Raw genomic sequence first — 24,306 nt, forward strand, 5'->3', positions numbered from 1 at the left:
TTATGTATTACAGGCTGTACTTTGCAACTGATTGACAAATTGCCCTACATCGACGTAAGTAAGCACTGAATAGATCAGTGTTTTTTAGTAGTAGCCATGATAAAAAATCATGGGCGTACATACTCGAGCAGGATTCGAACCTACGACCTCCTGATCACCGGACAGGAGGTCATAGGTTCGAATCCTGCTCGAGTATGTACGCCCATGATTTTTTATCATGGCTACTACTAAAAAACACTGATCAATTCAGTGCTCACTTACGTCGATGTAGGGCAATTTGTCAATCAGTTGCAATGAAAACATCTCGACGGAAGAATCATGAGGCTGTACTTTGTTATACGAAAGCACATTATCAACTACAAAATATTCAATGTAGAAGATTCTGAAGAAATACAGCATATCTTGTTATACCAAAGCATAATATCAACTAGAAGAAATTCAATGTAGAAGTTTCTGAAGAAAAACAGCATATCATGCAGTACTTGTATATTCATGCATTGCACAATTCTCAGTCTAGTGCCAGAATTCAGGGGACAACACAAAGGCAGGTAGACTTGTTTTAACCATATTCAAATATTGTATAAAACATTTGCTTTCCAACATGAAATCACACACTACATACATATTTATCATCAGCAATGCGTATTGCTGGTGGGCTGTGATCAGCAACCTTGGTTGTTTTAATTACTGTATAGTCGCAATAAGAATTTTGAGGAATTAATGGCAGCGGGTTGTTTCTCTTACTAATATCTCGTATTGTTTTGTTGGCAGACAATTAACATACGTTTTATTTCAACATACAAAGGCAGATAAATGAAAACAGAGACAGGATCGAACTAAGTCCATGACATTAATTGTATATGAAAAACAGGGGCGGATCCAGGAATTCCGTAAAGAGGGGGCGCATTTACAAAATTAAAGGGGGGGGGGGCGCACGCACCCCTCCCCCCTTTTTTTCTTTTTATTTCTTTTGTTTCAACAAAAAATAAAGGGGGGGGGGCGTGTGCCGGTTGCGGTTCTCCCTGGATCCGCCCCTGAAAAAATGGTTTCCACATTCTATATCATAATTACTTTTATTTGGGGAGTTAACTGAGCAAAGGTCTTTGAATAATTTCATAGAGTGTTGTTTTCTGCACTTTGTATTCTACTTTCATCATGACTACTGTATGTAGGTATATATACCTATATATATAAACATATACAAATATATATATACATACCTATATATGTGGATGTATAATGTATACATACACATATGCACATACGATTTTCACTACAAAGAAACATTTTGGAGTTAAGACACATGATTTGCACAAATGTCAGGCAAAGGTAGTAATGTTATTGTTTTCATTTTCTTTTTCTTTGCCTTTCTTTCTACCAACAGATATATTTGTCAACCCTTTTCAAAATGTGACAATAACGTTTATGGTAAATCATCAGTAGGATGCGTGTTGTTGAGTGATGACCTTCTGCAAAAAAAAAAACACAAACAAACCAGGGAATGGGGAATGCTAAGGTGTTTCAGCCTGGTAATCTGGACTAGGGCTGTGGCCTCGTAACCTTACGACACTGTCATCCTTGGGCTGGTCGGGCTCAAACTCGTCTGTATCCGAGTCACACATTGTGTAGAGTTGATAGAGGTAGTGGAAGATCTTGGGCTTGGCAGTGCCAGCACTGCGTCTCAACACATCTTTCCGATAGCGTTGGAAAACCCCCCACAAGTCGCCTATTGGGGATAGAACCAGAATAAACCAACGTTTATCAAATGGAATAATATTAGTTAATTCTTTTCAAACGTTGCTGGAGGTATTGAAATTTTCCATTAGGTCAGGAACTTAGTGACAATAATATTGAGTATATATGTAAATATGTGACCCTGCACCACAAAACAAACAAAAAGTCGCCAGACATGAATTTTTAGTTAAGACCATATTCTGAAAGAGCAGACTTTAAGTTTTAAAATGATGTATAACTCAAATCAAATGGACTCTCCTAACCTATCTAAATACTGGAAAGAAAGCACAAACTCAGGAAAAGTGTAAACTGAGAAAAGAGGCTCTGAAGTACAGTGTCTATTCAAGCGCTTAATCTTCAACACGCCGTGCTAGCTGTGCGATGAATGGGACAAAAAACAGGAAGTAAACCACTGGAGTAACAACAATGAAGGGATTATCAGATTAAACTGAAATTGAGCATGCTTCATTAACACATTCTGTCCATAATTAATGCCAACAGCAGCATTATCTTTTCAAAAGTTATTAGAGTTGAAAGTGAAGAGCTTGTACAAGGTTTCTCAGAAATGAAAAGGGCACTCTCAAGACACACCTAATCGCATTGTTCTACAAAAATTTTTCGAGATAAACTGCTAAAAAAAACACACTTTCCTGCCCGTTTTATGATCCCATATTTTAGCATAATGTAAAAGAAGACTTGCTCTTTCAGAAAAAATGAAAAAGTCAAGATCGGCTAGGTTGACCCATAGCACTTTTTTTTTCAGTCCTCACGCAAAATCAATGTGTGCGACTTTTTGTTGGTTTTGTGATGCACGGTCACATATAGACTCTGTGTAAAAGCACAATCATGTGACTACAAAGCTGCATATCATTAAACTTCTAGGTACAAAGGACTCCTGTTATAACGAAGTCCTCAAGACTGGCAGTTTTCATCTGTTATATCGAAATTTTGTTATAACCGAACATACAAACAATAAAAAACATAGAGCCGATAATTCTGCGACCTGGCTCTTTATTTCGTTGTAACCGGAATTTTGTTCTAACCTTGTTATTTATAACAGGAAAACACTGTATCATCTACTAACTTTTGAGGGTTTTTGCTTACTCTGACACCCCCCCCCCCTTTAAAGAAAAAGACCAAACTGCAAAGAGTTTATGGATGATGCATAATGCAAGGAAGACAATAAAGAAGGGATGATGGATGGCAAACAATCACAATGACTCACAAACTCTCCCCTTCATTACTACAGCTGCTGTGACAGAATATCTCTGGGATTACTTTTATTGCCTTCACAGTATTTCAGCACTACTCATTTGTCATTCAATATGATAACTTCTTCTTTTTTTATAAGATCACTGCGTGAAATGATACTATAGAGTAAAGAACCCTGTTCGCGGCAGGCCTTGTACATGGTGCCTATTTGTGGCAGGGGCCGTCTCATTCATTGATGAAAAGACCCAATCAGGTGTCACTTCCCATATTTACTAGTGAGATAAAACTCCAGCTTGTGTTCTAAAGTGGAACTAAGCACACATGATGTTCGTTAGCTGTTCTATTGATGAATGAAAGTGCCCCTGCCAGAAATAGGCACCCTGCTGCAAAAAGGGTTGATTATTCTACATGAACTGAGAGGTGGGTAAGATGGCAAAAGTCTGATGAGTTAAAAACAGGCATACATACCCACAGTCACAGCTTGTGAGCAGAGGAACTCGTGCATGGCTGCCATGTCGTCACATAACTCCTTGTCCCCAAACGAGAAGTATGCCACGTCCCTCCCTGCCATGGCTGCAGCCATCAGCTGTAGCAAGCCTTCAATATCATTACACAGGCAAGGGAATGGGAATTACATTCAAACTCAGTGCATGGGAACAACAACAACAACAAAAATACATCTTTTTCATGTAAAATATCATTGTATGCTGTACCACAGTTTGTGGTATGACGTTCTTAATTTTAAGAAAAACTAGAAAAGCACTCTGAGAGTGCAGATTTCCACCAAGTGACTCATTTCCATCCATACATGCATGCTGAAAACGGCCTGATCTCTCAGTGATAAAGAAACCTTGTGTTTACCTTACCAGCTTCCTGCTACACAGCATCTCAAGCAGAGCATGTTTTAGTGCGCGTATGCAAATTTCAAATACGCACAGCTTGAAGTCAAAAGTTCACTGACCATGTTTGCCAAAAGATATTAAATCCTTCAAAAATAAAAAATCCAAAATCCAATATTTAATCATCTGTTCCTCGTGTCATTATCAGATTTTCCTGTAAGTTTCATCCACATCCTTTCATGACTTTTAGAGTTATTTTGCAAACAGACAGACAAGCTAATAGCAACAAACCAATAGCGAGAAAAACATAACATCCATGGCAGCAGTAATAAAAGTAAATCCTGCTAAGTTTGATTTGCATTCTTCTCTTTTTACAGCTGACAGAAATTAAGATAATGAAAGCCTTGAATAAAAAAATGACATTCACTATGCTGCTTCTTTATATTTTTCAATCATAATGCTGGCTTTTCACCTGGTGTTTATTCTCTTCATATGAAAGCAAAATAAAGACAAACATTTGCCATGTCATTTTCTGTGCTGGGGCTTCACTGTCAGCATAGATAAAGCACTGGAGGAAATCAGCCCAATGTTTCGCTCTTCAATATCTTTGATATTCTTTGTTGCCCTAATATTTATTGATACATTTTTTGACAGCGAAACAAATATTATTTTGCCCAGCACATCATGTTAGCATTGCAATTCCATGCTCCTTATTCTTGGGATGTAAAAGGAAGACAAACATCATTGTGTTGTCAGAATCATTTCAATCTAACACTTCTTTATAGAAAACTAACTACAGTCTGTGGCTAAGGAGAGCAAACACTGACAATAACAAGAAAAATATAACTTGCCTTTGGTCCTCTTGTCTCCACCAAATGCCCCACAACCCCAGTTGCCCGTGGCAACAGCAGGAAGATGCTCTGGTGCTGCATTGTCACCACAGAAACCACAGTATGCCTGCAAAATGACAAACATATCACCATTCAAAGTGAATACATCTTCATATGATTAAATAAAATTAACAAAATCAATGAAGAAAACTATGTAAGAATTGGTTATTGGAATTATGTGATACAGGGTGATGAATTTGCAATATCTTCAATATCACCAAAAAAAAAAAAAAAAACAAAAATGGTGGTAAATCCCTGAGGGAAGTATTGTGTTTGTTAAAATTGTTTTTAAAGTGACAGTAACTGCAGGGCCCCATTTTATCAAAAGATAAAATCAATTTTAAATTTCCTTACCACACAGTTTGCCATAGACTTACAGTTGAAATCAACTTTATAAGCGATTTTAACTCTTCATAAAACAGGGCCCAGGTCTCTCAAGCCTGTAGAAATTATTCCTTAAATTTCTTTCTTGCATGACTTAATTTTCTTTCTTGCATTTCTTCTGTCTCTACAGAGACAGAAGGAATTGTGATTTAGTTTTGGCACTGTCTTGTTTTCAGGCTTTAATCAAATAATGAAGTTCTACATGATACACTGAAATACTTGTGTCATACAAGACAACACCGATGATGTGTGATGTGTATACCTGTCAGTGTTTACTCTGCTTCTGTGGAAAAAAAAAAGAAAGCGTGCCATTTTTATCGAAACTACAAGGCACTGTATAAATACAGGAGATTCATGCATCTACCTTATTCAATTCCCTCCGTAATAAGTCGGGTCTGAACTGGTCCTCATAGCGACGAATGACAAGGGCATCAACAGCCACTATCTCTGTCTCTCTCCTTCCCCAACTGTCACTGTTAACATTTGATTATAAACCACAAAGACAGATTGTTACTATTAACAGAAAAATATTCATCTAAAAAACAATTTTGGATGACACTTGAATAGTGCATGAAACAGAAAAATGCAGTTTTGCATTAATGGCATGCAGGAATTAATTTCCTCTGTTTTTCTGAATCTTTAGCATAATCATGATGATAATATACCACTTGAAAAAAAAGTGTGAAAATAACTGGAATTCAGAGCATAAAGCACATACGGGGAGAATAACTCAGTGACAATAGAGTTGCATGACCATGGCAACAATTATACAGCACCTACTGGTAATACTAAAATGATCACAATTTACAGTCTCATATCAAGTTTGCACAAAGTTTAACTGCATTCAAGCTACCTTAATTTTCTGTGGAATTCTTTCTTCTCCAATTGTGCACAGCCCTGATCTTGTATTGCCATTCTCACAAATAATCCGAACAATTTTTTGCTATTCTTATATTTGCAACAAAGAATATACATTCACAGAGCACCAATGTAAAGCTGCAGCTCTCTTACATCTCAAGATGAGTCAAAAAGAAAATGTTCCTTGAAATAGTTGGCTATAAATTTCATCAACACAGACCATAATAATCCAAGGAGCAAACAGCAACAGTTTCCAAAAATATGAATCTGTCCGAAAATGTGACTATGAATGCGTCATACAACTTTGTCATATTGAGGAGACCAGAGGCTGCCCATTTGATGATTTACTGCCATTAACGTAATGATAGCTTAGAAGTCTTTTTTTATTTTTTTATATTTGCTTGAGCTTGGACAAAATGGTTGCTTTGATTCCATTGATGTTTCAGTCCGGCAATGTGATAATAAATATACTAAATGTGAAGGCAATGAGCAAAGGCAAGAGTTCAGAGTTGGATATATCATACAGATACCATGATTATTGCATCTTGCGTGTTGATGATAATGAAATTTATTTCACTTACTGAGTGAAAACAAAAAGAAAACAAGGAAAAGTAGAAATTACGCGGTGCGTAACATATGTCCCCGCCGGAAGTAGCATTTTGTAACAAAATGTGCAATATAGGTAAAAAATCAAGGTCAAAGGTCAAAGAAGTCAAAGGTCAAAATTCTGTGTAGAAGTTTTGAAGCCCTCACCTAGTGCCATCACATAAAGCAAATGGAATCGAAATTGGGTTAGAAATGGCGAAGGAGTAGCATTTTGTAGCCAATGTACAATAAAGGTCAAAAATCAAGGTCAAAGGTCAAAGAAGACAAAGGTCAAAATTCTGTGTAGAAGTTTTGAAGCCCTCACCTAGTGCTATCACATAAAGCAAACGGAATCGAAATCGGGTTAGAAATGGCGAAGGAGTAGCATTCTGTAGCAAAATGCACAATATAGGTCAAAAATCAAGGTCAAAGGTCAAAGAAGTCAAAGGTCAAAATTCTGTGTAGAAGTTTTGAAGCCCTCAACTAGTGCCATCATATAAAGCAAACGGAATCGAAATCGGGTTAAAAATGGCGAAGGAGTAGCATTTCGTAGCAAAATGTACAATATAGGTCAAAAATCAAGGTCAAAGGTCAAAGAAGTCAAAGGTCAAAATTCTGTGTAGAAGTTTTGAAGCCCTCACCTAGTGCCATCACATAAAGCAAACGGAATCGAAATCGGGTTAGAAATGGCGAAGGAGTAGCATTTTGTAGCAAAATGTACAATATAGGTCAAAAAATCAAGGTCAAAGGTCAAAGAAGTCAAAGGTCAAAATTCTGTGTAGAAGTTTTGAAGCCCTCACCTAGTGCCATCACATAAAGCAAACGGAATCGAAATCGGGTTAGAAATGGCGAAGGAGTAGCATTTTGTAGCAAAATGTACAATATAGGTCAAAGGTCAAGGTCAAAGGTCACGACTGAAATTCTGTGTAGAAGTTTCAAAGCTCCCATGTAGTGCTATCATATAAAGCAAACAGAATCAAAATTGGCTTATAAATGACAGAGAAGTAGCAAATTGAAGATTTTGATCACACACGGACGCACACACGGACACACGGACACACGGACGGACGGACAGACGGACGGACGGACACACGGACACACACACGTACGGAGCCCGTTTCATAGTCCCCTGCTCGAACTCGTTCGGCGGGGACAAAAAAACTTACACAGGGGCAGAGTCTTGAAAGTTTCCCCTCCACTTGAAAGAGTTGCCATAGCCTGAGTAGTTGTTGAATTGTTCTACACCTACATGGAGAGAATGAGATAAACAAATAGACATAAGATACAAATGAAAATTTGCCATAAGGCTTGTCAGATGCTTGAACCTTTTGCATGCTTTGAGTGCCCATTGGTGCATGAAACCTCTTGGCACTGTACCCACTGTCCAAAGTCCCTGGCACAGAGAGGGTTAAAAACAGGATCAGAGTGAGTGAAAGTTTTATTATTCCTAAAAACTTTCTGAACTCAGCTTCTCACTGCTTGAGTAGTCACATTGTCACCAAGCAAGATAAGCAAATAATTAGCATTAATACACTCATGTCACTACCAAAGAAAATGAACTTAATATTCACATATTCATACTTGTTTTGTTTTTGTTTTTTAATCTACATGCTCATGACTTGATGTTGATACTTACCCTTAACAACAACGCATTCGTTTTCATCCAACACTTCAGTGATGAGCCGAGTCACAATTAGTTCAGGACATATCATGAATCGAATCTCTTCCTGCACACAGCCAAAGCCAAGCGCTCCACCACCGATGTACTTATTGGCAAAGTCCATCTGGGAACAAAACATCGGTAAAATAAATGTAAGTGAACACATTTCTCAATCAACAATTATCAACAACATAGTGTGAAACTAGATATATCGCTACGGCGACTGATATGCCTCCGCCATAATGCATGGTTCTCCTAATAAGTCTATAGTTCAATGTCTTGACAATGTGTGATGACAGTTTCAAACAATTGGCAAAATATTAAAATGACAGGTTTGACACAAATGTGCTGAATGTTCACTTTCCTAGAACTAGGTTCAATTGGATGAATGATTAAAATGTCAGAGTGCAGGTATTTGGGGAACTGATGATTTTTATTTGACTTTTGACCCTTTTATAAGTTTATGCATTGAGTAATTTTTCAAGGTATTGAGAAAAAGTATAATTTCAGTATCAAATGGGAAAATAGCATTATCTAAACCTGGCCTTTGACCTTTGACCTCACAGTTCCAAAGAGAATCACTGTTAGGTTGAACATGCATAAATATGTAAGTTTCATGATGATACCTTGCGTTTCTTTTGAGATATGGAGGAAAAAGTGCAATTCAGCACTTTCACTTCACCTTTGACCTTTTGACCTTTGACCTTTTGGCAAGAAACTTCCCACAGAATATATATTGGGTAATACATGTATACATCAAGTTAAAAAAAAAAAAACCTTCATTCATTGCATAAATATAAGGAAAGTAGTGATATTTTGAGTTGACCTTGACCTTTGACCCCCATGACCTTTGACCCATGACCGCCAACTTCCCTAGATAATCACTGCCCATCGGTACAAGCATATATACTAAGTCCCATGAAGATACCTTGAACCATTTGCGAGATATGGAGAAAAACATGAAATTTCAATTTTTTTTTCACAAAATAACCTGTGACCTTTGACCTTTGACCCTGTGACCCTAAAATCCACACAAAGTATTATCCCCCAAGGATATACCCTCATACCAAGTTTGATGTAAAACCACCACACGGTTCTTGAGATATCGACAAAAACAAAACGGGACGCACGGATGGACGGACGGACGGACGGACGGACGGACGACCCGAAAACATAATGCTAAGGAATCAGGCAAAGGTTTTGTTTGAAAAGTTTCTGATACAAATAGGACACAGAAGCAAATGATGAACTTAAAGCAGATGGTAATTTGATGGATCACATAACCAGATGCCACTTTTAAAGCCATACCTGCAACATTCCATGGCCTTCTTTTTCAATGGTGCCTGCAGCAGCGATGTAGAGCTGGGTGAGGGTTGCTTTGCCTCTCTCCCACCGAGGCAGATCAGACAACGCTCTGCGACATATTGTGATGGTTCCTGTTGGCACTGGCAAACATGAATAACAAAAATACACGCAATACAGCTGCCTGTCTTTGATTCAAATACTAAAGCAACATTTAAGAGAAAAAGAAAAAGGACATGTCTTACACCACTGAAGGAAAGGATGTACTTCATTTTCACTGCAAGTATCTGTAACAAAAACAAGTGCACTACAATAAGTCCATACCAGGGCCCTGTTTCATAAAAGATATTAGGATAGCAACTCTTCCTGGAATGGCAACCTGCAATAGCAACAGCCAATCAGGAAGCTGGATTCTTGTCGTTACTATGGCAATTGCCACTCCAGCATGAGTTGCCATCGTATCAACTTTTTATGAAATGGGAACCAGGACTTCCCTCAAACCTTCTATAATAACTTTATCCCTTCACAGCACTCATAATAGTATGGTGCATACCTTGATGCTGTCAACTAAAACTATTGGTACTGTCACCTTGTCCTGAAATCAGAACAAACATGCATACATGGAAATCACAAACATGTACACTCTTTCCTTCTCGACAGCATCAAATGTGATTGAAACCTATGCAAAACCAAATTGATGGGACACAAAATGACCAGTGGCAGGAATTTCAGGTTGTTGCTGGTGAGCATCTTCTGAAAGAGACATAGTCATCAATTCCAGCCAGAAAGAAAATGTATCATTTGTGTTCAAAATACCTTTTTCAGCAACTCTCCTGAAGTAGTTCAGAATGCACTTGAGCTTTTCAATCTTCCTGTGATTCTTGTAACCCTGGCCCATCTCAAAGAGCCTATGGAAATAGAATAGAGAAAGGAATGCAATAATTCAATGGACATTTTAAAAGAGCATACTTTTCTACACAATAAATCTTGGTAAATTTCCTTTTTACATGTTGCCTCAAAGGTTATAGAAGACACTAAGTTTGCAGGTCATCCATCTGTCTGTCCAATCAAGATTTTGTAATTGCAATACAGGAGAATGTTGAGAGGATTTTCGTGGTGCCTGGCCCAGGTATGCTATATGAAGTGTAGATGTGCCAATTAAATTTTAGACAATTACTTGTGTTAACAGTCACAGGTGAAGGTCGAAGGTCAAAGATCAAGACAAAATTTCAGTGTCCTTTGGCCATTTTCAGCTATTACTTCAATGTTAGTGCTATTTTTAGGAGTAGGAAAGACAGAGAAGAAGCAAAGAAAGTATTACTTGTATGAACACGACAGTAGCAATTGGCAGAATGTCACTAAGGTCAAAGGTCATAGTACTTTGGCTAAACTCATTTTCTCATGCCATAGCTTTAACTATGAATATCAAGTGGTAATGATATTTGACAAGGAGGATTAAAATGGATAACAATATAGTTGTCTGAACTAACAGGGATGAGAGGTCGACATACAAGGTCAAATGTAATTGGGAACATATGTGTGACGATATCTGCACTAATCTGCATTCCCGACTCCTACGGAAGCTTCCTGCCAATTTTTAGCAGAAACAGAACACAGATGGATGAGAGCAAACCTGTTGAAATTGATGTCTGGAAAACGGGAGTACTCAGATTTCTTCTGCTGGGCATTGCGGCGAGGGAAGGTGCAAAAGAAGGCGTTGGCCAGCAGACTGGCTACTTGCTGCTGAGACATAGTGATGCTGTGTGTTCTCTGTCTCCTAAGAAGAGGAACTGCCTGTAGTGATGTAGAAAGACATAGAAAATTATCAGCTCTATTATCACCTCTATACTACACAGTGTCACCAAAAAAAACCCAGCATGATATCATGATTAGGACATACATTTCTTCTACAACAACATAACTGACCTCGACCCTAACCTTAATCCAGAACAGCATGGGGATCACTCATACCTTTTGAAGGTTTTGTGTTCTCTATCTCTATGGATGAGAAAAATAACAGCCATCATTTTTTTCCTTTGTTTGCTGATGTAACATCCACAACCACATATTTATGCCACCTGTCTAAAATGACACATGGGTAATGTAGTTACTAGAGAGAAATAGAAATACAGCCCTGAAGTAGTTCTTACTTGAGTACAGAGCTTGGGAAGCTGAAGTGCAAGTTGGACCATTGCGGGCAGAATCTTGTCAAAGAACAGTGTGGTCTCCTCCACATCTAGCACTTCTGTGAACAGAACATGAAGTGCTCGGAAATTCCACCGCTGACTGTACCTCGCATTGTAAGTCAAAATGGCCTCCTAAAATGATAATCAGTACAGGTAAGAAAGTATAATTATTCACTCGATTAAGTACACAGGCATCTGTTGCTGACCAGTTATTGACTCGATGAAAAATGATCATAAACTTAGTTTTGTTCATGGTTTCTGAAAAATGTGCACAACTAAAAACTTTTGCCATATTGAAAGTACACATCTCGTAAATGGGCAAACTAAAACAAGACAAAGAGAAGGGTATAGTTACTATGTGCAGTTTTGTAGTCTCCTAAATGGACTTGGTTCTCAAACATGGACAATGAAACAGTTAATTTACTCTCAGCCAAATCTTTGGTAATATGAATTTCTTATGTAAGTGGCAAAGCTGAGCTGCAAAAGTAGAGTAACATTTGTATCAGACCAGCCACCTGACAGAACAAAAACAAAACAATATAACAAGATGGATACTTGGAGAGGTCTCCAGCAGCCTTGTGTGTAGTTGGAGGAAAAGCAGTGTTTGGTGTAGATCTTAGTAGTGCAGTGTATGTAGGATGAATGCAAATTCATGTTGTGTACTCTGTGTAAAAAAAACCACCAAAAAAAAAAAAACAGATTTAATGCAAATTCATATTGTGTAATTTGCAGAAAACAGATTGTATTTGACATAATTCATGTGCAATACCTCTAAATCCAGTGAGTTCTTGATTCCACTAAGCAAGGTGGCCTCTATCAGTTCCCATCTGCTCTGAACCTTTTTGAGGCCTTCCTGTGTGAAATGATTGTGGAAAACACAAGATAACAAACTTAAGTTGAAACTCACTCCTTGCAGCACCTAGTTAGGAATGCACTAGGTGCAGTCAGTGCCGTATATTAAGAGAGTCTGGCCAACTCATAAATTGGACGCCATGTCGTTACCCAGCGTACAGTGCGCTTATGGTTTTAGCGTGTGCGCTTGGGGGTTAGCATCCCAAAGGCGCAAGACTGTGTTGCTTGACTTTTCTTCTTATTTTCATAGAGAGAGAGAGAGAGAGAGAGAGAAGGGTGTAGGTTGGGAGAGAGACATTCTTTCATTCCATCCACGTTGCCAACAATCAATCATTTTTACACATTCAAATAGACACAAGTACACAGATAAATAATGGGGCAGCTGTTTTAAGGACATAATTCCTGAATATTAATATGATAGATTATTGCTGTCAAAATAAAAGAAAAATTCACAGGATGCAGTTTCGTAAACTTTCACTAAACTGTATGCTATATTGTATTTAGCAAGTTGTCCAGGGAACCAAAGTAGTAATAATAATGATAATAATAGTGGCTACTTGTATAGCGCACAGGTCCACTTTTCAGTGCTCATGGCGCTTCAAAAATGAAAAGATATCATATATTTACATGCATATACATATTCAAACATTTCAACAAATAAGAACATGGTAAACAAAAACAAATATATACCAAATAAAGAATACAACATATACCAATTAAAAATACAATATTGATCCAATATTAATGACATACAGCAATCAAAGTCCTCAGTACGAAAGTATAGCATAACAAAATGATAATTATATAAATTTACAAGTCTATAGCTGTGCACACACAATAGACAAATTCCACAGTTATTACTGTTTCGCACGTAAGGAACCATCAATTACCATCCTATTTTACCAGTACCATGTATGCATATTCATTGACATGAAGGCACCCTAGATATGTAATTCAAAAGGAATTATATGTACAGTGTACAACATGAAAATCATCGGCAAGTGCTTATTAAGGTATGTGAAATGATCTCAGATTGTTTAAAAATATTTTTAAAGACCTGTAATTGAACGAAAGCACAAGTACCTGGATAACATGATTTGAGGGACATCCTCAGTGACATCCGTACCAATAGAAACGATGATCAGGACAGTTGAATAGAAGATTATGAAATAAGTTAAGAAACATAAAATAAAAATGTCCAAATAGCGACCGGTATACCTCCGCCATATTATACTGTTCTCTTGGCAGGTACGTCTTGAAAACAGTTTCGCATAAGTTGGCAGAAAAAAAAATGGCATGTTCATCTCAAAATTTAATGCGTCTAGTGTTTCCTTTCCTTGAACTAGGTGTGAATGGATGACTTTTATTGTTTAAGAGAGCAAGTATTAGGCATTTGAGCATTTTTACCCGTAAGTTGACTAATCTATTTTCATGGCAATATTTTGAGCGATTATTTGAAAGATATGTGGAAAATCCTGTCCTTTTATTATATTATTCACTTTACCTTTGACCATCAAAGCAAAAATCTCCCCCTACGCGTCATTACGTTGTAATGATGGCATGCAAATATCGTAGGTTTTGAGTTTGTGCATTGGGCAATCTCCATGGTATGGAGGAACTGGGTAATAATATTTCAACAATAAGATACAAGTAGTGGAATTTCAACATGTTATATACCTAACATTGATCTTTGATTTTTGCCCCTCTCCCATGACTCCCCCCCCCCCACAAAAAAAAAACAACAACCAAAAACAAACAAACAAACAAACAAACGATAAAATCACAAAAGAATCACTGTCGGACAGTAATTTTCGTCTGGAAATACATGTACTCACCTTCAGAAATTGCATTATGGGGAAATTATATACATGATTTTGACCTTTCGCTTTGAGTGTGTTAACACAAAAGTTTATAAGCTAAAACAGAACTTCGTCCACTCATACCAACATGCATGAATGCAAAGTTTCATTACAAACGGTGTCAACAAAATTGATCTTACGGAATGAAGGACAGACGGAAGGATGGACGGACGACCAAGACAAACTAAATGCCTCAGGCGACACTTCGTACGTTATGGCGGTGACATATGTGAATAAAAACTTGGATAGTCTGAAAGACACCGCTAGGAACCTAAAGAAGACAAATCAGAAAAAAAAAAGTTTTCCCCTCGCACTCGGATTTCCCACTTTTTTCTTTCATTTTGGATCTGGCGGAAAGCGGTACATCATTACATTTGAGTCAGGTCAGTTCGCACAACGCCATGCTGCGCAGGAATTAAGGCATGACGAATCTTCAGTTTATCGCAGTAAGATATCACAATATCTTTCGTGTATGAACAGCAAGACCGTCACTGCCCCGTGACTGATACTGGGGATGTCCCAAAGGCAAGCAATATTAGTGCGTAGCTGCGCATAATGAACAATGGGCACTGCGTATGAGCTCTGCTCGCGCCCGCGTGATTGACTTTGGTAACGACATGGCGCCTGTAGATCACGGGACCAGCTTTTGACCAATCACAGGCTTCAAAACACATCAGCCGAAAACCGAGTTGGCCAGACTCTCTTAATATACGGCACTGGGTGCAGTTCCTTGTGAAATGTATCTTTGCCATTCTTAAAGGTAGGGAATCCCATTTGCATGCCTTAAATGAAGAGTTGTATAAATACAGTGGCATGTTGAAGAGAGTATCATGTTAGAAACTCCCATAAAGTATTGAAAGTGGAAGGTAACATTTAGTACATTTTTATTGACCGTTAGATTTTGAATTGAATTTTGTTCGGGGCTCACCGTAAATTCCAGTACATTACTAGGCTACCTTTGCAGACCCATGCACTGCATGTGTGTCCATCATGTATATTTTGTGAAGAAAGTTCATCAAAACTTACAAGCATTTCTATAGATACATTCTTGCCACACCCTCTATATGTTATTACATCAGCTCTTATACGTTTAGATTTGTGTTTATAGATAAAAGATACAGAAGACTGCAACAAAAAGGCTTAAGTGTGGCTAACACACAGAACTACTGAGTAGTTGAGTTTTGTGCATTATTCAAATTGTAGATAACTGTTGACTTCCAAATTTCTCAGCAGTGGCCTAAACAAGTCCCCTCAGGTTCATATTTAATGTTTTGCTGCATTTTGGGAGGTCTGTAAAAGGTATTCCCTACCTTTAAAGGTAGGGGATACCTTTTACAGAACTCCCAAAATGCAGCAAAACATTAAATATGAACCTCAGGGGACTTGTTTAGGCCACTGCTTAGAAATTTAAAAGTCAACAGTTATCTACAATTTGAATAATGCACAAAACTCAACTACTCAGTAGTTCTGTGTGTCAGCCACACTTACGCCTTTTTGTTGCAGTCTTCTGTATTTTTTTATCTATAAACACAAATCTAAAAGTATAAGAGCTGATGTAATAACATATAGAGTGTATGGCAAGAATGTATATAGAAATGTTTGTAAGTTTTGATGAACTTTATTCACAAAATATACATGATGGACACACATGCAGTGCATGGGTCTGCAAAGGTAGCCTAGTAATGTACTGGAATTTACGGTGAGCCCCGAAAAGAATTCAATTCAAAATCTAACGGTCAATAAAAATGTACTAAATGTTACCTTCCACTTTCAATACTTTATGGGAGTTTCTAAAATGATACTCTCTTCAACATACCACTGTGTTTATACAACTCTTCATTGAAGGCATGCAAATGGGATTCCCTACCTTTAATGGAGTACATTTTATTTTAGCATTGGCATCTAATGAATGAGTTACTACTAAATAGAACATAGCAAAATACAAACATCAGAACTGAATAACCAATAGTACACTGTCCCAAACATGTCCATCAAAATGATGGCATGTTCATGACAACAGCAGAATGGCAATATCCAGGTTTGATAATCAGAAGCTACTTGTATTTGGAGTACTAGTATAATGTACATTTCAACAATCATATAAATTCAAGAGATGATGGTCCAACAACTAAAGGCATGTACACAGAGCAAGCAAAAGAAAGTGGCACCAAGTCTGCATGTATGTGATTTAAAGGTATGTCATAAACACACATAATGTACATCCATTGAGAACCTGCTGTTGGAAAGGAATTTAAGCAGGACTTCAGACTCTCAAATGTTAACTTATCGTCATTGGGTATATCACTGTCAAAAGAAAGAAAGAAGACAGAGACATACAGATATATCCATTTATCAAAACCAATGTATGTATAGTTGTTGTACAATGCAACTGATTGACTTATTGCCCTACATTGTTGTAAATAGTTTCATTAATTTTATTAATTTGAATAAAGTTGTCATAAATGTTGTGCACTGCACAATGCAGTGATACATGAGGAAAGCCAAAACTCAAACTGCAATGAACTTATCTTATCATGTACATGTGTATGCCTACCACTGAAGACAGTGCACTACTAGTACAAAAACCAGGGGAAGCAGCAGCGCTCGAAATACCCATCGGCCATCAGCAATTTGCTGCCATGCCCCTCTCACTGGCCGAAATTCCTCTTTTAAAATCAAACCATTCACAGCCACAATACTTTCATTTATACCCATTTGTGCCCCATTGAGTGGATTTGTGAACACCTCAAAAAAGTGGCCTTGACCCGAATTTGATGAAATTCGAGGCCCAACTAAGCACGAGCCTTCTTACCTGGTTCTCCACTGGGTAGAGGTTGTCTGGTGAGCAAGGCATCCGTACATGCTCACTGTCCCATCTGTCATCATACTCCTCAGGGCTTGGTTGGGGCGGGACAACTCCTTTTGAATTGGGCTGAGGAAAAGATGTAGAATGTAAGGCCCAGGTAAATCTGTTCATTGAATAAACCTGGCTAAAAAAAAAAAGACAAAAAGCTAACAACAACAAAACTGAAACAAAACAAAGCCAAAACCAACCAACAAACAAACAAACAAATCTCCACACTGATTAATTGACAATGTTTGAAGTGATAAAAATTATGCTAACACATGAAAACAAAAAGTGTAGTGAGGTTTGCTGTCATTGATTGATTCAGAATGACTGGTGATCAGTTCTTGTGCTGAATTATTGAAATTCTGATAAGTATAGCACATAAGAACTGATCACCAGTCATTCTTAAGTTGTTCTTAAGTTGTTCATAACTTTAAGAATAGCTTTATGAAACACCCCCCTAGTAACTTCCTATCAAGTTAATTTCCTATGTCTGTGATATACAAAAGACAGGCATATGAGGAATATCATAGAGAAGTGTCACATGTGCATCATTTAAGCATTTACCAACCAAAAAGAAAGAAAGGAAGGAACATCCTACAAAAAATTTCCTATGTACCTGATAGCACACAACAGCTAGAAAAAGTGCAAAATATATGTAATAATGGAAGACGAGGCTTACCTGTATGAGAACAGAGTGGTCTGTGGATGACCTTAATTCAGGTAATGGTGGCAGACATCCCGGTGCTCTATTTAAGTCTGAGATGGGACAACCCTTCCAATAGGTTTCTTCTTCTTCTTCCTCGTCCTTTGATCCTTTTGCAGTTGTTGGCTCCTCAACACTATGCTCAGAACTTGAGAGGGGGGGGGGGGGGGATAAAAACACAGACTTTGTAGAATGGGTGTGTTGGAAGTTCCAGAGATTGTTTTCATGACAGGAACAAATGAGATCCTCTGAATAATTGTTAGCTGTGTCGTGCAAATGCCCTGATAATCATTTACCTGCATACACACAAAATATCAGTTGAGTTCAGCAAACTACCATGTGCAAGTGAAGAAATATTCTCCTTCACAGATACACAAGCTGTTTATGGAATGCAATTACATTTTTTGTGTATTATATTGCAATGACAGCATTAAAAAAATATATATATTTAGGAGGACCAATCAATGTTTGAAATTCAATTTATGGATTATCTATAAATAACTCTATGGTAATTGCAGAATTTTGAGGTATCTTATCGACAACACACACTCATCTACAATTAATAGAGTCAAACACAAGTTTTTGATACCTACTCTGTAAACAAAGGCTGCGATCCATCATACTCCAGTGTTGGACTCATTTCCACATTTTGCCACGCATCTCTCTCTTCAAATCCCTCTCTTGACTCGTCTCCATCATCAAAGCCTCCTTCTGCATTAACGGGGCTCACAGGGCACCCCTCCCTTGAGGTGGACGGAATATTTCTGTTGTGCCGATCATGCATTTCTGCGTCTTCAGTTCCAGTTTCGAACATGTTTTCACGTAGGCGCATCCTACCGTGTGTTCTCTCAACAGCCTCAGCAGTATCAGAGCCGTGAGTTCTTTTCCAAGCAAGATTTCCAGATGCTGATGGGCTGACTGCCAAATCATCAGTCTTTGATGAAGTCTTTGAGGCAGCGTCCCTGATGCCTGGTCCATGCGCTTCCTCGGGGGTACAGCTCCTTTCTGGCTGTGAATCTTCTTGATTGTGAGGAGGTGTTGTCCAAGGTGAGTGGGCTTTCCTGAGTGAATGTGACAGATGTGATTCAATCAAATACTATTCCAGCAATACATATATATCTATCAAGCACACAAGTAAAGCATGTTGCTGAATGAAAGTGAAACGCCATATTACTGGTATGCACACAAGCATGTTTTACTGATAACCAACGTTGTCTTTTTATCATATTTCAATTTAAAATATTACATACTTTTTGTGAAACATAATTTGAATTACAATCATGAATGAAATGCTGTGATGATGTAATCCTCATTAGTCTCCACCTGACGCTGTATTACAGAGTTGCTTATCTCCATTTGACACCTCGCCTGGTTCTGTTTTGCAACATGAGGACACTACCTTTCTAACAATTATTCAAAATGAAAGATATTTAGAATCATCACACTGTCAAACAAAATAAAGTACATTACAATATTTGATACTCAAAAATGATACTGATTAATTCTTAAAAGAAATATGTAACTGAAGTTTTACTTAAAGGGAAAGATCATTAGGGTGGGAAAGATTGCGCTCTGGATATTGAACTACTAAGACAGAAGGAATGAAAACTACTACATGTACTAATGTAGGAATGATTAATTTCAAATATAGGACCCAGACATTTGTTTACGAAAAATGGGTTCACAAATGGCTAAAATATCAACAGAATATATATCAAATTTTGTATGTGGGTGTCATATGAAATCTCCACACATGTACCCACTGAGATTTGTGTAAAGTTTATGCCACAGTGTGCGCAAACCACTATGCGCCGTTGAGCCAAGAGGGTCGGGGTAGGTGGTCTGTAATGCGGGTAGAAGGTGGCAGTTGATATGTGACCATTTGAATTATTTTACTAAAAACCACAGGAAAACATGACTAGAATACCAGATGATCTCACTCATATATCTTTCTATGCAAGCTGGAAATATGAGACTATTTTTCATCAGTTTCATGCCAATTTTTGTTTTGCTGACACTACTGATCATTACCTTCAAGGAATACAAAGTGTATACACAACAAGCAAGTGCATTTATTTTGATAATGATATCACTATCCATACTTGCGTCTCTCTGCCGCATCTGCGATCATATCTCTCCTCCTCTGAAGGTCTGCTTTATCTTCTGCACTCATCTGGAGACTCATCTCTTCTAGTGGCAGCTCCTCTTCCTCCACGGCTGTAAAGGCAGATCACACACACACACACAAATAAAACAGGAACTCTCAGAGGCTTTAATTAGATTGTGAAAGTATAATTAACACCATCATTGAGAAGCTGATGAATATCAATTTATCTATATCTGTAGACATAAAGACGGGCTCGACATTAGCAGTGGTCCAGAGGCCCAGGGCCACTAAAACTAATGTTGGGCCACCAAATTGCTAGAAAAGGCTATCTTTGGTGGCCCCACTAGGCAGTTAAAATTCAGAATGATTTTTTTTTTTTTAAATATTTCCTTTTATTTCAGGCCACCAAAATTTCAAATCAAGATTGTCAAATGAGTCACCAGAGCAGAAAGTTAGTGTCAAGCCCTGTTACATATACATGTATACAGGAATGAGAGGTAATGAAAGAGATCAAGGGAGAGATTGTGATTTTTATATTCATACATTCACATTACATCATGTACAGTAGTAATACCATTACATGAGAGGAGAACACTGCTTCTTTATCACCTTAGATAAGTAATTCCACAAGAAAAAGCAAGATGCTACAGAAACTGCATGCATGTGATTTCTCTTTTTAACTACCAAAACGACGATTCGCATGGGAGAGTTTCGAGTAGGCCTGAATATATGTATTTAGGGTCAAATATTGGCTGATTTCATTTTTTTTTTAATTCTGTTGTACCAAGTATGCAAATCTGGTGGTTATTTAGCAATATCTAAAAATTTGCCAGTTATAAAGTGCAGCAGAGTTTAAAGGACAAGTTCACCTTCATAAACATAAGGATTGAGAGAATGTAGCAATATTAGTAGAACACATCATTGAAAGTTTGAGGAAAATCAGACAATCCGTTCAAAAGTTATGAATTTTTGAAGTTTTTGTGCAGTACCCGCTGGATGAGAAGACTACTGCAGTGTATGAATAACTTAGATGTCACATGCGTACAACAATATAAGGAAAATATAAAGAGAATTTCACAAAATTCCATCTTTTGAAAAAAGTACACATTCCCCTGACTCGTTACCGATAAATGTTATGGGTAATATTATTCCCCCTGCCTTTAGAAAGAGGCAAGTCAATTGCTCTTTTATTATGCGAAAAAAGTGAAAACATGTTGAATTTTCTTTTATATTTTCTTTATACTGTAGTACGCATATGACTCACAAGCTGTAGTAGTCTCCTCATCCAGCGGTTCCAACACAAAAATTTAAAAAATTCATAACTTTTGCATCGATTGTCCAATTTTCCTCAAACTTTCACTGATGTGTTCTACTAATATTGTTGTATTTTCTCAATCCTTATGTTTATGAAGGTGAACTTGTCCTTTAAAGATCACAGGACAACTTGCAGTCAAACACAAATCATTTTTTCAGATTTTTGTAAATCCGTATTATCCTTAAAGTCTCCTGTATGAATCCAATGAACAAAGAAAGAAGTGTACAAACTTCAATGATATATTCTGTAGAACTCAAATGTCACGAGAACATTAACCAAGAATAGATATCCCTGGCTTCAAAGGGGAACTATATACCCCAAGCTATGAAGAACAATTTAATGAACAATGAATGAACTACCCATTGTATCAAAACAGATGTTACATATCATAAAGATAACTTAATATTCATATGTACCATCATCTTTCATTATAATATCACCTCTTATATTCTTGTTCCCAGGTGAGAAATGGGCATCTAATGTGGACTGTCTAAATCTCTTGGCAGATCCTTCCCTCTCCCTGCCTCTTTTCTTGGACATTATCGATGAGCAGTCATCTACATGTATCAGTGATGAGCAATGATTCTCCTGATTGGACTGGAAGAGATCACCAAACGGTCATTCTAGCTCAGCCAGCCTTGCCGCCAGTGCAGTCATATACATGTGCATGTACTACAAAGAATAAAAGAGAAGTAGGGGTAGAATTGACAATTAACAGAATGAAGTTAACAATAGTATATTGGTATCTTGATAACAAGAGACATGCTGCAACTTATCCCTCTGCTTCAATGAACTCACTTTTTAGTTCAGTTTTTAATCCCTGTGTACATATTTCTCCTGTTTTCTCCAATGCTCTTCTATGCAACTTTCAAAAACGACTTTAGGACACATTGGCTGTTAACTTCAGAGCACAGACACATGAAGCATGTGACTTTCTAAGTAAACTGAATTTAAAATGTATCATAATTCTTGAAACTACTGTAAATATCACTCAACTACAGAATTTACTTGTAGACAAGTGTATCCAATTTCAACTGAGCAAATGTTTCTCTCTCACATCTGGTGATTGTATTGTTCAATGTACATCCTGCTGCATAAATATCATGTTTCCAGCAAAGCTTGAGCATATTTTGATTTGGCTTTACTTCTGGGTGTAAACTTCATTAGATTCACTCAAAGCATTTGTAAACAAGCTCACCACAGCCAAACTGACCAGTGCATCTACTTTCCTTGTCATGGCCAGCACTTTGTAAAATTAGATTCTGGCCTTTGGAACTTAAAATTGTGACCAAAGTCCATCTACCTCATCCCTTAATCCACAACATCAGCCATCTTTGTGCAATCATAAATATATTCAGAGGAACATAAGTAAAAAAAAAAAAAAGTTTAAAAAGCTACACGGACAAAATATGGGATGATCTATGGAATATTAGGATAAAAAAGTGAATAAGACAGAAGGCAATTTACATATAAAACAAACAAAAATGGTACATAACAATTGTGTATAAGAAAGTATTAAAGTGAGACCAGCAGTAACCATCCAGGAGACACATATTCCGTTAACACATTCATATCTCACTAGGTCTTTACTTTTAATAATCTAAAGTTTACACTCTACTTGCATTATGCAGCACTACAAAATGAGCCATGTCTGAATTATGAGACAACCCTGGGCTTAAAACCTACTTTAGCAGCAGAAACTAGACAGGGAAAATTTATAAAACATATCATTCAATTTTCCCATTAGAGGATACCGTACTATTGTCTGCCATTAACATTTTGGTCACCAAAAGGTCACATTAAATACACCATTCTGCCATTCTCCATTTAATAGTAAAAACGACAAAAATTCTCTGCCTCCAGCTCAGCCTCAGCTCAGCCTCCGACCGACCTCAGCTCAGGTCACAGCTGCTACTAGCTGAAACCAGATTGAAAGAATAGCAGAGCATACCGTGCAGAAACAGGATGAAGCCTCAGCTGGAGTTAAGGTTCTTTTACGAGGTGTGAATGCAATTACGATAGAAATATAGCCAGGTTAAATTTTGAATAGGAATCATGGATATGATTTAGTTTTTACAGGTATCACGTAGAACTAGAATATCGAGCATCAAACATCAATTCGAAGCTGTGGGACTGACGCTACAGCTATCTACAGACCGGGGTACAGTCTTCCAAGACTCGAGCTAGCTACAACTGTAGGTGTAGATAGATCCAATCTAACGTTAGACGATCTGTCCGTTAAGGTTTAACCTCAGTTAGTACATTGTACCATTTCTGCTCTAAGGTATAAATGGATGCAGTTCGATAAAACTTAGCAAAAGTTGCACAGAACCGTTGCTGGACACATACCTTTTGCTCACAAGTCACAGGAAATCCGTCGATAGCTAGCTAGCATGCACCAAACAATGCACCGTACACCTGCCAAAGACATTTTCCACCTGCCTATGTTCCGTACCGTATACCGCACACACAAGTCACAACATGCACTGCATACACTGCGTGCAACCATGGACCTAGCTAGGTCCATGGTGCAACCAAGGAGGTGGAAGATTCTTCCATGCTCTTCCAATCTACTAGATACCTCCCTACGAACAAGAAAATTATTGTTTGTTTCCGCAAGTTTTTTTTTGTTTTTGTTTTTGTTCTTTGCAACGCCGCGTTTTTTTTTTTTTTTTTTTTTTTTTTTTTTTTTTTTGGGGGGGGGGGGGGTTCTTTTTGTTTTTGTTTTTTTTGTGTGTGTTCTCTCTTAATCTGTGGATTCTATACCACCATAGTATACCCACCGCTTTACAGTTTTAAAAACATATGTTTTTATTTGGATTTTACTAAGTACAATGATACTTCGTTCTTACTACACATCGGACATCTGTATATATATTTATATATATGTATATATATATACAGAGTAGAAACAGTCAGTCCAATTTTTGGGCTCCTGCGGTGTTTATACGACTGTTTCTACTCTTGAT

General features: G+C 37.6%; 1 protein-coding gene across 1 annotated transcript; it reads right to left on the reverse strand.

The window, feature by feature from the left end:
- Window positions 1-1,376: 1,376 nt before the first annotated feature.
- On the reverse strand, window positions 1,377-22,005 carry LOC139736969 (poly(ADP-ribose) glycohydrolase-like). The gene is made up of 16 exons (XM_071647643.1): window positions 21,778-22,005; window positions 20,018-20,132; window positions 18,509-18,976; window positions 17,892-18,063; window positions 17,174-17,293; window positions 12,420-12,503; window positions 11,615-11,782; window positions 11,098-11,258; window positions 10,281-10,372; window positions 9,471-9,607; window positions 8,139-8,286; window positions 7,669-7,747; window positions 5,424-5,532; window positions 4,637-4,742; window positions 3,415-3,543; window positions 1,377-1,726 (listed from the first exon to the last, which is right to left on the reverse strand). The coding sequence occupies exons 1-16, from the start codon at window positions 21,875-21,877 to the stop codon at window positions 1,512-1,514; spliced, it is 2,403 nt and encodes an 800-aa protein (XP_071503744.1). The 5' UTR covers window positions 21,878-22,005; the 3' UTR covers window positions 1,377-1,511.
- Between the last annotated feature and the right edge of the window lie 2,301 nt (window positions 22,006-24,306).

Source organism: Diadema antillarum, unplaced genomic scaffold, assembly GCF_040938485.1.
Source record: "Diadema antillarum isolate AM-2024a unplaced genomic scaffold, OU_Dant_1.0 seq00000674_RagTag, whole genome shotgun sequence".
NCBI classification, from domain to species: domain Eukaryota; kingdom Metazoa; phylum Echinodermata; class Echinoidea; order Diadematoida; family Diadematidae; genus Diadema; species Diadema antillarum.